Consider the following 14470-nt stretch of genomic DNA (forward strand, 5'->3'; position numbering starts at 1 on the left):
AATGTGTACAGAAAGATATGGAATGGTAAGCTACTGTTCGTCTTAGCATGCATATGCACGTTGTTAATTTGGTGGTTTTGTTTCATTTTTTGGATTGTTGTTTAATTAATTAAGAAAGGCTAGCTTTGCATTTGCAAGGGACAAACATGAGAAGTCCATGCATGCATGGCAAAGGTACGTGGTGTGTTGCATATATGCCGGCATATATGTTACGTCCTGCAGGGTGCATGCACATATGGCAGTCGTTGACAACATTAACTGCATGCATGCCCAGCACCTGACATGAATTAACTTGAGCCAGTGCCAAAATTATAATTCCTACAGTTTCCTTTATATAGCTCCAGAGTACTGATTAATTTGCATCAACAAACTAAATTGCGGTAGAAACCAAATTAAAAGTACATGTCAGCACCCTATGTACATGCATGGCTGGTTTGTAGGGCCACAGCTCTCTAATTTATTTTTTCAGATCACTCCAACCCTCTCCACTCCCATTTTGCAGGATCTGGAACCGGCTATTTGGTTGGATTCCAGCTCTACGAGAGGTGACGCTGAAGATGGAGTCATGCCAAACAGACCCTGTATATGCACAAAGAGGGGAACTAGTCATGTACATGTACATATTATGCCAGCAATGTCGTACGTTCGGATACACGTACATGTATGTATGTATATATATATATATACCCATGTAGGGAGGAAAATACTACTCTACTGGTTAATTAAAAACTGATCTCGTCGATCACTCCAGGGAATCGATAAAGCTGAGACCGCACACATGTGCACGAGGACGAGACTCGAGATATCGATCGATCGGTGCATGAATACATATACACATCTAGAAACATGTGAGCTTGCGATATATACATGCATATTGCATAGCTTAATTAACCTGCAGCTAGCTGGGAGGGCATGCAGATCAGAGTGTACTCCTTTGACCTCTTTGTTAATCACACCACCACCATCTCGATCTCCTCTGCTATATTAGTCTTCCAATACATTATTACACTAGCTAGCTAGTAGTACTAAATGCATGTAAATGTTTTTTTTTGGCAGAAGAGTACGTGTGTGAGAGAGAGAGAGAGAGAGAGAGAGAGAGAGAGAGAGAGAGAGAGAGAGAGATCGGTGGTGTGTAGGCGAGCGGGCAGACGCGAGCAGGTTGGCAGCATCCAGGGACAAATATTCCAGGCGCTGTCGCTTCCACCGTCGCCTTCCTCCTGGCCGCTCTCGATCGCTTCCCGCGCGGCCGCATGTGCCGCCCGCGCGCGCCCTCAGCTCCCGACTGCGCGGGTACGTGTATATATTAGAGCGGCGATCGATGGGCGGGATAAGATCATTCACTTGGCTCTTATATATTTTTAGTTTAGAAATTATAAATTTCAGTTTATTTTCTAACTTGGAGTTGGATGAATATAAGTCAATTTTTTGGTATATTTTAATATAGGAAACATAAAAGTAAACAGGAATGATTCATTACTAGTGCTGAAATTATATGATACTGAAACAATAAGTATGTAAAAACACAATTAGTATAAAGAATAGATCGACAGTCGTACTCGAAAATGTAGAGCATCTCCGGATGTAGTGTCGTCGCCTCCGCTACCATTAACATTTTCTTCATCACTATTATAGTTGTTATTACGAGGGCAACTCTCCGGTGCGTAGAAAAATAATATTTTTATAATTTGTTAATTACTTGATTAGCAGTATTTTATAATTTTTTTTGCAATAAAGACCATAATAAAAAGACGATATTACCCCTTCAAATTTCTGCTACATCTAATATTATTGGTACTATAATTTAACCACAGTCATCCGATAAAAATAGATCAACAATATAATTAAATTTACTACCAATAAAAATACATCGGAGTCCGCCTATTACCGGAGGTATTCATGTCGTAGGGCTTGTCAAGTAGGAGGAAGTAGTCGCTCGTTGTAGGAAGTAGTCGATCCTCCTCACAAGTGGACGTCGCAGTAGAGAATAGATGATCTCTTCTTATCGCAGCATTAGGAAGAAGATGAACCAAGAAGAAGGGCATTCATGTTAAAGGGTGTTTCTAAAAACTTGATTGTTTGCCTACCTATATAGGTACTCGAACAAAAAGGGTTTCGGAGGCATGTTCGTGGATTCGAGGTGCTTGTGCGTGCAAGCAATCCAAACGGGAGAGAACAAAGATCAGCTCATTTGTAAAAGATTAATGGTGGATTTGGATGAGCTATGCTTCAACTTGTACGTACGAGAGAGAGCAAGAGAGGAGTTTATATACAATAATTCAGATTTAAAATAGGTTTTTATAGATTTTATTTTCTTAATTTAAAAACAAAAAGATTTTTTAAAGGCAAAAAAGGGTTAATACTTGCTACTAGTATTAAAAAATCCACACCGCCACCGTCGACGCACGCGTGCGCCCAACCACCCGGCTCGATCGTGGCAACGCCTACGCCTACGCGGACGTACGTTCTCCTCTAAATTGATATCGACTCGTCTCGGTTAGATTAATCAACCTAAACATACGCACGTATACACGTAGTACTAATTTACACACTAATATGCTGCTAAATATACCTACTACTCCATCTACACAATGGAATTTAATTAGTTAACTACTACTCCATAGGATTTGCCTTGTAATTTGTCCCGTAATCCATGGATGTCTCGTTGCGCGCGTGGTGACGACGACGCTGGCTGTCTCGTGTGCGTGCTACTCCTCCTCTCCTAGCAGCAGCAGCTACTGTGTCGCTGCTGCTTTGCTGCTGTCTCTCTCTCTCTCTCTCTCTCTCTCTCGTGTGCTATGCTGCTAGAAATGGCATCCAAGGCAAGCAGAAAGGCTAGCTGCATGCATGCCTACATATGTATATTTATACGCGAGATTAGTTTGACCTTTGGACGTATAGCTAGCCTATATATGTGTGCGTAAATTGGCGTCAAATTTTAGCTTTTAGGGGGGAGAAACACTGTAGTAGCGAGGTAGCTGTAGCAAGCTAGTAATAAGTAGTATTGATCACTATTTAACCTCGCTGTCTAATACACTAGCAGTTGAATTGTTGTTGTTAGATAAATAGATAATGGGAAGTTCAATTAGTAGGCATGTACGGTCAACAATTAATAGCATGTTAAGAAAAACTTTTTTGAAATGGAAGAGAGAGGGGAAATGCATCAGCAGAAATAATGTTGTTAAGTTTACAGCAGCTTGATATCGGCTCTTATCATTTCTAAAAGAAAATTTTGTGGTGCAGAGGTAGGGGAACAGGAAAAAATGTAACAAAACAATGTTTCAGTGTAATTAGAGTTTTTTTTTGTCGTTTTACTGTTGTTGTAAGAAAATGGTCTCTAAATGGAATCAGTGCCTAGATTTTTCTTTTCCACCTTTTAAGTATTTATTTCAAAAATAAACCATCCTAAACTTGTTTTTAAAATATGCACGATCTTAAAAGTAATTTTTGGCACGGTTTTATAAAATAAAAATTAAAAAGGTGTAAGAAATCAAAGAAAATCAAGAGCTTGTATAGGCTCTATATTTAAACATACGCTTAGACGCTTGAAATTAAGCTGACGACTTAAGGAAACTAACATGTACTCATCATCTGCTTCCTCTGTTTAATTTACATTATAAAATTATTTTTCTTTAGCTAAATTTATATGGTTGTTAATAAATATAGACACATGAACCAAACATATATACATTAATCTATAAATAAATATATAAATATGTACGACGCTAAAAAAATTTTATAACATGAAACGCAAAGAGTGACTACTACCAGAGATCCGTATTTGTGTGTGTTGTGTGCCAGCTCCCGGCTGAACGACGTCGACTACTACCATTATGTTTTTCTTTTCCTTTTTCAATGGAGCTCGTGTGCAAATGAACCAAAGACAGAGTTTGCACCATTATGTATATTCTTGATTGACGGTAACTTTTAACGGAAGATATGTATATTCCTTCCCAATTAACAAATCTAAGATAATGGGATTCTTCACATCAAAGCTTAATGTTGAAAAAGGCATCCAACAAGAAAAAGACGCAGCACTTAGGGAGGGAGTTTTTTTTTGTCTTTATAATTAATTATTTTTGAGACGATGTCTACATGAACTGAATTCTTTTTAGTTTGAGCATACTGAATTTTGAGCGACATGTGGATTGATTTGCCTACATGTATTAAATATTGTAAATATGATATTATTGCCATAACATTTTTACACTATAGCACAGAGATAATGAAAAAGAAACATATCAATTAACGGTGACCAAATATTAGTGGAAAATCACTATCCTCCTATCAACAAACAAATTAAAGCACTGCAGTATAGTCAGCAAGAACACATAATTCGATCACATGAGTCCCACCAATCCACCATGAGTCTGTAACACCCTTTTTTATCAGCCCCAAATCCAGGTCAAGTCAGATCCAGTGATTCTAATCCCATCAATTAATGGACCCCAATGAGATGACGGCTCGAACAATATCCATTGACAATGTAGCAAAGCCATTTTTCTTGATTTGATCCTATCAATCTATTTAACTTAAGGTGCTTTTGGTTGGCAGTCAAGACGAGACGAGATATGATCATCATATTTTCAGGGATACGATGGTCAAGTTTATGTTTGATTGGATTGATAAGATGCTCCAATTTTTGTTTGGTTGGATAGATAAGTATGGATGGGATGAATATATTGAATTACTCATAAATAATAATATAAATTAATCATCATAGATCTTATTATAATAGTATAAATAAACAACAAAATATATCTATGACCACTAATTAACACTAATTAAAACTAGTTAATTACTAATTAATAACAAAATAGACTAATTATCACTAAATAATCTCGAATGATCAATGTTAATAAAGGTGGATAAGCTCATCTAGCCAATTTGGCCAATACACCAGTCCAACATCTTCATGAAATATTTCTTTTCTAGACCACCCTATCCAGCTCTGTCCACGGACCAAACGCATAAAAAACTAGACGGTCATCTTCCATCCAGGGGTGTCCAGTCAACCAAACACGGCCTTAAATAAGCTACTTGATCGTTTCAAAATATAGCTATATGAGATTTGGCACTACCTGATATAAGAACAATACCAAATCTTGTAATATGTAGCTGCATTTTAGGATGGATGGAGTAGTTTTCATGTATGGAAAAAAAAATGTAAGATGGTGTGTGCCTGAATGTGGGTTCATCTTGTCAGGCCAGAGAAAGGTAGTACGCCCATGCATTGCACTATTGCGGTGCAGGCTCCGGAGGCAGCTGCTGCAGTAGCTAACCTTTGCAGTACTGAGAGGGGGAGGAAGGGTGAGATTTGCTGAGGAGAGGGATATGCAGGAAGCATCACATTATGGGCTAATCATGCCAAATGCAAAGGCACCAAGCCACAGCTTTTTACCACCCCCTCCCTCCTTCCCCCTTTCCCTATCTTTCTCCTCATCATATGTGTCATCATGCATTGCACATTTGCACACCCACATACACACACCAACACTAGCTGGGTCTTGCTGTTTGCACAAACACCTAAAGACACACCTTTCAACTTTCACCTTTTTACCACTCCAAATATTTTATTCTCACACATACACACACACACTCTTCTCTTTCTCTATCTGCATCTCACTCTCACTAGCAAGCTCTATATTTATCCTGTCTTGCTGGTTTTGTTGTTGCCACTAACTAGCAAGCTTATTAAGCTTGGGGTAATGACCCATACCTAAGAACAAAAGTTGCCCTTTTGTCTCCAAAGGAACTAATTCAGTTCAGTGTAGAAGAGGGAGAGCAAGTAGTTTGATATCCAGGAGAGCATTAATTAGAGAGGAGCAACAAGCTTAGCAAGATAAGAATGGCGAGTGAAGCAGCAGCAGCAGCCATCTCCAACCCTTTCGCTCCTCTCACCAACCAGCAGCAAGAACACCCTCCTCTTCCTCCTCCTCCCAAGAAGAAGCGCAACCTCCCCGGCACACCAGGCAAGTGCAATTTAGCATTTTTGATTTAGAGAGGATCGATGCAGAAAAAATCTTTCCTTTTGCTGCGTTGGCTGACGCGCATGGTGCGGCCGGCGGCGATGGCGGTGGTGGTGGTGGTGCAGACCCGGAGGCGGAGGTGATCGCGCTGTCGCCGAGGACGCTGCTGGCGACGAACAGGTTCGTGTGCGAGATCTGCGGGAAGGGGTTCCAGCGCGACCAGAACCTGCAGCTGCACCGGCGAGGCCACAACCTGCCGTGGAAGCTGCGGCAGCGGAGCGGGAAGGAGCCGAGGAAGCGGGTGTACGTGTGCCCGGAGAAGAGCTGCGTCCACCACAACCCGTCGCGCGCGCTCGGCGACCTCACCGGCATCAAGAAGCACTTCTGCCGCAAGCACGGCGAGAAGAAGTGGAAGTGCGACAAGTGCTCCAAGCGCTACGCCGTTCAGTCCGACTGGAAGGCCCACTCCAAGACCTGCGGCACCCGCGAGTATCGCTGCGACTGCGGCACCCTCTTCTCCAGGTACGTCCATGCAGCCGCCGCCGCCGCCGCCGCCGTGCTTTGATATGATCGATCGGGATTCGGGACGATGGCGATGACGGTGTAGCTTAACGCGATGCATGCATGCAGGAGGGACAGCTTCATCACGCACCGCGCGTTCTGTGACGCGCTGGCGGAGGAGACGGCGAGGCTGAACGCCGCGTCCAGCACCGCCGCCGCCGCCGCGGCGGCGACGTCGCTGTGCGGGCAGAGCTACCTCTTCGCCGGCTCGGGCGGTGCGGGGATGGCCGCGGCGCGGCCCAACATGATGCTGCCTCCGGCTCCTGGCGCGCACCTCAAGCCGGGACAGATGCTCGGTCCGGCGGCCGGCGTTGGGGACCTGTGCGACGGTGGCGTGGCGCGGCACGGCGGGCTGTCGCTGTGGGGCGGCGACGCGTTGCCACCCATGAGCCACATTGGCGTCCTTGCCAATGGTGGCGTGGCCCCAGTGCCGCCGCAGCTGTACGCGGATCTCTTCGCGCCGGGCTCCGGCGCGCCGCCACAGTTCGACGCGGCGCAGCTGAGCTGGCTGTACGGGAACGGCAAGCTGTCGTCGTCGAATTCCAGCGAGCTGACGAGCGCCACAGCTGCCGCGGCAGCGGCGGCGAAGGAGGCGGAGGACAGCGTGCCGTCCGTGTTCAGCAACCAGCAGCACGCGAAGCCCGCGGCGCCCACCGACATGTCCGCGACGGCTCTGCTGCAGAAGGCCGCGCAGATCGGCGCCGTGACGTCAACTGCCGCGGTGCCGCTGGTGGGGGCGTTCGAGCCGACCAAGTCCGGCGCCACCGCCTCGCCGGCCGATGCGTTCGGCAAGTTCGACGGTGCAGCTATGTTTGCCGCAAGCCATCATAACGCAAACCTCGGCAGCGCAATGAGCGAGCTCACGGCGGCCGCCGGCAACGTGCCTTACGACGTTTTGTCGGCGGTGCGCCATGCCGGCCTGAAGGACGCCGGCGTCGGGAGGGAGGAGACTAGGGATTTCCTGGGCGTTGGCGTGCAAGCACTGTGCTCGTCGTCCATACATGGATGGATTTAACTGTTTAAGCCTTAATTTGCATGTCATTTTCTGTAGCCATGGAGAGATTAGTTAGTGCTAATTTTGAACCTATGTAAGAAAGTCAGCTACAGTGGAGTGAAGCATGCATGCAAGCTCGCAATGGGCTCAAGAAGAGCACCCAATTTAATTTACTAAAATTCCATTTCTTGTTTTCACAGACATTATATGCTCTTGATTATGTCACTTCTTACTTGCACTGAATGGAACTTGAGCCATGATGATAGGGTTTGCACTAAGAGTTTTTTTTAACATACTTGAAAAAATATCTTGAGGTCCTATATTTTTTAAGTGTAAAAATTTAGTATCTTGAGATATAATGTATCTTAAAGTACCAAAGTTTTATACTAAAATTTTTAGATACCTCAAGATATTTCTCAAATATGGTAAAAAAAAGCCCTTGCATTAATTAGTTAGGGTTGCAATAACTAATCAAGGGAGTTCATGCATGGTTATTTGCAAATGCTCCTGGATGGGTTCATGGACATTGAGCAAGGAGAAGGGAAGCAATTGTAACTGGCAAACAAAAAGGTGGCAACAGATCTATGCATATTCTCAAGAACAATTAATTGATCAAAGAGTAGCACCCCTTAGTTTACAACTTTGTTATTAGGAAAAAGGCAATTGGGCATGTCACTTTACAACTCTATTATTGCACAAACCAAATAACCTTTTCAGTGCAGCTAGCTAGCTTGATCCTGTTTTAACATATATGTGACTTTTTATTTCTAGCCTTAGTGGCATATTTATAAAGGAGGATCTTTGCCCCTACTAATAAACAACTTTTAAGTTGCTGTCTTGCTGTGCTTAGCCAAATGTCAAATGGTCTAAGGTTGAAGTAAGCTAAAGGGGAGCTTGCAACATAGCAATGGGGTGCCCAATAACCTACCAACCAGGGGAGGTGGTTATCCAGTTGAGGATGCCACTGGTTTTGGCCTTCCAGAAATTTGCATTTGATTAGTGATGCACATCCCACACATTGTCTAGTGCTTGCTACTTAACTTAATTGCCTATTTGTCTGCATGCTTAGTGCATTTTAGTTGTAATGGAAGGTGTGTTGATACAGGATCTGCTACGGAGATATATATTTCCACTAATTAGTTTGTTAAAGACTGCAGGAGTACTGTTATTGGGAAGCATAATGTCCTCAGTACGCATGGCTACAAATTGTATTGAGATAAAATATAGCAAAAGGTGCCAATATAGTGTGACGGTGTTATATATTGGAGGCATGATCGAGTGGATATGTCGCAACCAACCCTCTAAGAAAGTAACAATCCTAATTATAGGTGAGAGCTATGGTTAAAATGCTTAATACATAGAAGATTTCAGTACTGATTAAATATGAGTAGTGTATTGTGACACTGAGTCTCCAATTTCTAAAAATCTGTCCTTGATTGGAGGTAACTACTACACTTGGTAGAAAAAATAGCTACACAAGGCAACTTAGTCCCTATCAGCTTTGAACTATATACACCTAGACTAGCTGGCGAGAACTTTTGCTAAAGAGCCAAAAGGCTAATGTATGGAATTAGCTAGGAATAGCATGTGTTGTTAGCTCTAGCATGGTTTGAGAGGCTTTCAACATAAGACATATGTGATTAAATTTTGATTTTTTTTATCAAGGTGCCACAAGTTAATTGCTACAAGAAATCCATGCATTACATTTGATAACTACACCACTAATGGATTTCTATAAAAGTCTAATGTTTATAATTGGTATATATGTATGTATTTGTCATGCATACTTATAATACCTATGTGGCTATATGACTGCGAAAATACACTGCTATAAGTTGTCATCACCTTAATTATGTCAATCATTTTCTTTTTCTAAAGATATTCATTGTTCTATATAGTAAATTATATAAAACTATCACCAAATTACCGCAAAACTATAGATTTGATAATATGTATTACAAAACTATATATTTAATTAACAACAAATTTATCACAACCCATATGTTTAAGATCTCGTATCATAAAACTAGATCTTTAGTGGTCAAATTGTTAAGGAACTATATGTTTTAGAGTTTACATGCATAGCACTATTATAAATTACTAAAATTATAGTTTTGGGATAAGATTTATGCTAATATGTAGTTTTGTGATATCATATCTTAAATATGTAGTTTATCATAAATTGAGTGCTAAATCTGTAATATCATGATACACATATAGTTTGATCAATGTATCTGTAATATCATGATACACATATAGTTTGATCAATGTATCTGTAATTATGTGAGATTTACTCTATTATACTCTATTGGCCCTATATTACCGGATTTTCTAACCATGTCACTCAAGACTCATTCATTAATCAATAAACATGGTATAGAACATACATATGAATTAGGATAAAACCAAAAGGTCCTATATTATGAAACAAATAAAGTATAAAGCATTAAGAGTCCCAAGTAAATTATATATGGATTTTACAATATTTCGTTAGGAACTATTGTTCCCAGCTATTCAATTATATTGCCTAGTTTTGTCAAGCTGCCATTGAAGATTGACGGTGCACGCCTGAGAATAATCGAAACAACTTGTCGCGACAAAAAAACAAAGTAACTGATGAACATATATTAATCTTTTTTGAGGACTCCAAATTAGAATATGCTCTGACTATGTATGCTTTCTTAAGTTCATGTGTTAGGTTAGTCCTATTGGCTAATGGTTACGTCGAAATTGAACAACGTATTGGCTCATCTCTTAGCATTTCAAAAGAAAATGGCATATGGTATGATTATAAACAAAAAATATTTATGAATATAATATTTATATATGTGTTTGTAGCATCTAAAGCAATAAAAAACTCTAAAATTAAGGTTAAAATTTAATTTTAGCTTATAAACACAAGAATAAGCGAAAAGATAAAACTCCATAATTGGTATCGAAGATGGCTCAAACACAATATGCAAATGAAATGTGGCCGAATGCTCACAAGTCACAACCAATGATCCCTTTGATTCTAAAAAGATAAATTTTGTAGGCTTCGTTGACAAGAAAGCACGGTTTGAACTGGAATTTTAAAAGGGGCAGACGAATTAGTCACGAAAAGGCATTCACCAAACAAACCCCCCCAAAAAAAGTCTCACTTTCTCAAGGCGCGTCCGGCTCCATCTCCGTTCCGTTCCGTTCCACGGGAAGCCCGACCAATCAGCGACTCCCCCTTGTGCTTGCTCCCTCCATCGATTCCAATCCAAATCGAATCGAATCCCCCTCACGATCCCACCAATCCTCCACTCGAGGAGGAGGAGGAGGAGATCGCCGCCGCCGCCGCCGCTAATGGCGCTGCCGGTGGCGAAGCTGGGGACGCTGGCGCTGCGGACGCTGTCCAAGCCCATCGCCAGCCGCCTCAAGAGCCAGGCGGCCGTCCACCCGAAGTTCCGCAACTTCATCATCAGCATCGCCCAGGTCGCCTTCCTCTTCCTATGCTCGTTCTTTCGAGAGGAATTGATCGGAGCAAGCTTCCGTTGGGCTCGTGGGAAGGTGGGGGATCTGGTTAGGGGCGGCTATACTCGAACGTCATGGGCAATGGAAAACCCGCGTAGCCGCATGTACTCTCCGTGAAGAGGAAAGGAAAATGTGTGCCCGTGAAAAGGGATTTTGCGGAGTTCAACACACTGCAAGATGAAGGATAGATGCTTGGTGTTGGACTAGTATTTTCATAGTTATTAGTTGCCAGTAGGTTCAAAGAATTTAGGACGATGAACTGTTAGTTTAATTGTAGGTCAGCTCGTGTGGTTCATCAGCTGGTAGATTCATCAACAAGTGTTTTCTCCCATTTGAAGTTGTTTGGTTCTGGGCTTCTGGCTCATCTCAGAAATGCCCGGACACAGATTTATGATAGGTTTCTGTCTTGTGATGTTTCACATGTCTGACTTGGAATAAATATCATACATCCTTTTAATTAGAAAAATAAGGAATGCAGGGAGCGTCGACCTCGGGGAGATTTATCCTTGCCCTTAAGTTTTTTATGTTGGAAATCTGTAACCTGGCTATTTCTAAGCTTATAGTAAATGTGCTAGAGCGCTCTCTAATGTATTTGAGGGTTGTGGCCATATTCTTGCTGGGGTCTGAAATACTCCATAGGGAACTGATTGTAGCTACAACAATTGTTACAGATTAACCATCGTATTACCACAAGGATACAAAGGCGCATTTATGGACATGCAACAGATGTGGAAATCAGGCCTTTAAATGAGGAAAAGGCTGTTCAAGCTGCTACAGATCTCATCGGAGAAGCCTTTATTTTTTCGGTACTTCACTTAACCTATGATGAACTATTTTATGCAACTAGATTTGTATTAACACATGAATATATTTGCTAGGTTGAAGTAACTCATCTACGGTTTTTTTTTAAAAAAAAAGAGTAAACTTGTTCTGTTACGTTAAAGAAAGAAATTGATTGAAATATCAGGAAATAAAACCCTGCATCTTTTTGGCTATAGGTTGCCGTTGCTGCTTTAATTTTTGAGGTGCAGAGAAGTGCAAGGTCAGAGGCTAGGAAGGAGGAAGCTCGTAAACAGGAACTTGAGGTAGTAATTACTAATGTGATTCTGTCGAACATTGGCTGATTTCTATTTTTTTTTCCCAGAGATAAACTCATACAAATATGCTAATAACAGTTAACAGCCATATACCTCACATTCTCTGTTGAGTCTTACACGGATGAGTGAATATCAAGAAACCTAATCTTTAAGTTCTTAGGCTGTAGCCAGAGTAATTTCAATTTGATAGTTCATAATTGCAGTTTATGTTCTGAAAAATTTGATGTGTTTCCACAGAGATAGACATCTCTAGTATCATAACGACTAGGGTTTGTTCATTTTGGGTTCATCCAACCCAACAGGAAATTAATGTGCTTAGGCCCTGTTCGGCAGGGGGGCATAAGTTAACTTATGCTCTCGCACGGAAAACATAGTAATAGATTAGTACATGATTAATTAATTATTAAAAATATAAAATAGATTAATATGATTTTTAAAACAACTTTTCTATAGAAAATTTTTGCAAAAAATAACACCGTTTAGCAGTTCGAAAAGCGTGCGCGCGAAAAACGAGGAAGGCTTAGTTAACTTATGGTGTGCCGAACGTGGCCTTAGTATCGTAATTTGCTTAGCTGCCAGAGGACACATCAGAAACACTTCACCTGGTTTTGGAAGGTTCACCGCGGAAAAGAGCGTGGCCTGAATCTTCTACCAGAAAACAATTGTCAGGTGGCACCCCAGTTTATCTTAATCACCAGAATTGATCATGATCAATGGCATACTGTATCAGATAATAACACATGTTTTGGTACTAGGACCATGTAATACAGACTTGTATCTAAATTGTATTATACGGAAATATTTTTAAACTACTAGGTGTTCTTTCAGCCACATTTTGATTGCCATCCTTTGGAAACATTATCAAGTGCAAAATCACAGTTTCTTTGGTGAAACTTTGCATACAGAATGAGGACGCTTTGACAAATGACAACCAAAGGATTAACTCAAACTACCTCTGTAGTATGTATTAAACACTGTGGACCATAAGGTATCAATGGCTTTTCCAACTGCAATGGTCATAGACTCGTACTGTTAGGTGAATGCAGTACACAAATCTAAAATATCAGGCGAAAGAGCGGGCAAGTGGTTTACATAATTTGCACCCTATTAAATTGAAGTTGTCTACCATAAACATAAACCAAGGGACGCACTGTTTCTGAATATTATTTAGGGGGTGGACTGGTGGAATGTTAAGTAAAATTAGGAAATATTGTGAAACTGAAGAGAAGGATTATTACACTCCTTTATTATTGGGCTAACCAAGAATGGTAGTTCTGCAGATCTTGTATCTTTTATTATTATTAATTTAAAACCATACTAACAACTAGAATATTAGTAGAATCTGTAATTTACATCATTTTTAATATGAAATGTTCTATGAAACATGATCATCTGTTTACTTGAAAATAGATCATTCAAGTTTTAACTCTATTAATACTACACGGCAAATTAGCAATGTGCTTAGGTGTGTTGGGTCTGCTTTCCAAGTTCCTTATATCTAATGCTAGAATATAGCTTAACGGCTGTTTTTATTGATCTCAAGGAATTGAAGCAGCGGGAAGAGAGTTTATCTAAAGATTTGGAAGAGCTTAAACTGAGGCTCGGTGAAATTGAGCGACTCGCTAAAGGACGAGGCCTTTCAGGAATCCTGAACTTCAAAGGCGTCCATGGAGCAGAAAGCAGCAAGGCAGCAGCACCTGCTTGATTAAGCGCATCAACTTAGTTCAGGCAAACCGCAAACCGCAAACAGGAAATTGTGTTGTTAGGTTGATGCGTACAGACCAGAGCATCTCAACATTTCACTTATCTGTTTTGTGATTCTTCTGTGGCAGTTCATTGCCATGTCCATTCTTTAGGTGTAGGGATCAAAATATACGTCGGCTGATCCATATACACCTGAAATAATAGAGCCTAAGTATAGAAGAAGTCATGTAGGTTACTTCTGGGTAAGTAACCATAGAAAAAATTTGAAAGAGTAAAAAAATGAATGTGATTTTACTTTGCTAACACGCATATCGATAGCTTTGCATTGTCAAAAAAAAAGGGCATTAATTAAGCATAACTAAATGCAAGCACACATTATCCTTTGCGCAGCTCCATTCTGGAAGAACAAAACATATTTACATCTTGCCCTGTAGCATGAAAGTCGAAACTGTATACCTTTTTTTGTATTGCATATAATTCAGCTACATCCTATTTGTACCCCAAACTCACATTGTAGCATGGTACATGAGCTTATTACAAGAATTACATTGTTGGGAATTGGGAGTGTCAGGATCTGAAGTAGTGATGAACTACTGATGATGCATTAGAAGTTTCCATGCCCCTGTTTCTGTGGTGAAATCTTCCTGTGA

At 41.1% G+C, this 14470-nt stretch overlaps 2 protein-coding genes across 2 annotated transcripts; both read left to right on the plus strand.

Annotated features, from left to right (window-relative positions):
- The first annotated feature begins 5712 nt into the window (after nucleotides 1-5712).
- On the plus strand, nucleotides 5713-7759 carry LOC102712579 (zinc finger protein MAGPIE-like). Its single transcript, XM_040519926.1, has 3 exons — nucleotides 5713-5969; nucleotides 6092-6488; nucleotides 6597-7759. Exons 1-3 carry the CDS (start codon nucleotides 5846-5848, stop codon nucleotides 7540-7542), a joined length of 1467 nt encoding a protein of 488 aa, XP_040375860.1. The 5' UTR covers nucleotides 5713-5845; the 3' UTR covers nucleotides 7543-7759.
- Nucleotides 7760-10693: 2934 nt separating this feature from the next.
- LOC102712856 (optic atrophy 3 protein homolog) lies at nucleotides 10694-14375 on the plus strand. Its single transcript, XM_006643918.3, has 4 exons — nucleotides 10694-10980; nucleotides 11691-11825; nucleotides 12018-12104; nucleotides 13660-14375. Exons 1-4 carry the CDS (start codon nucleotides 10852-10854, stop codon nucleotides 13819-13821), a joined length of 513 nt encoding a protein of 170 aa, XP_006643981.1. The 5' UTR covers nucleotides 10694-10851; the 3' UTR covers nucleotides 13822-14375.
- Nucleotides 14376-14470: the final 95 nt, after the last annotated feature.

Source organism: Oryza brachyantha, chromosome 1 (assembly GCF_000231095.2).
Source record: "Oryza brachyantha chromosome 1, ObraRS2, whole genome shotgun sequence".
Lineage (NCBI taxonomy): Eukaryota > Viridiplantae > Streptophyta > Magnoliopsida > Poales > Poaceae > Oryza > Oryza brachyantha.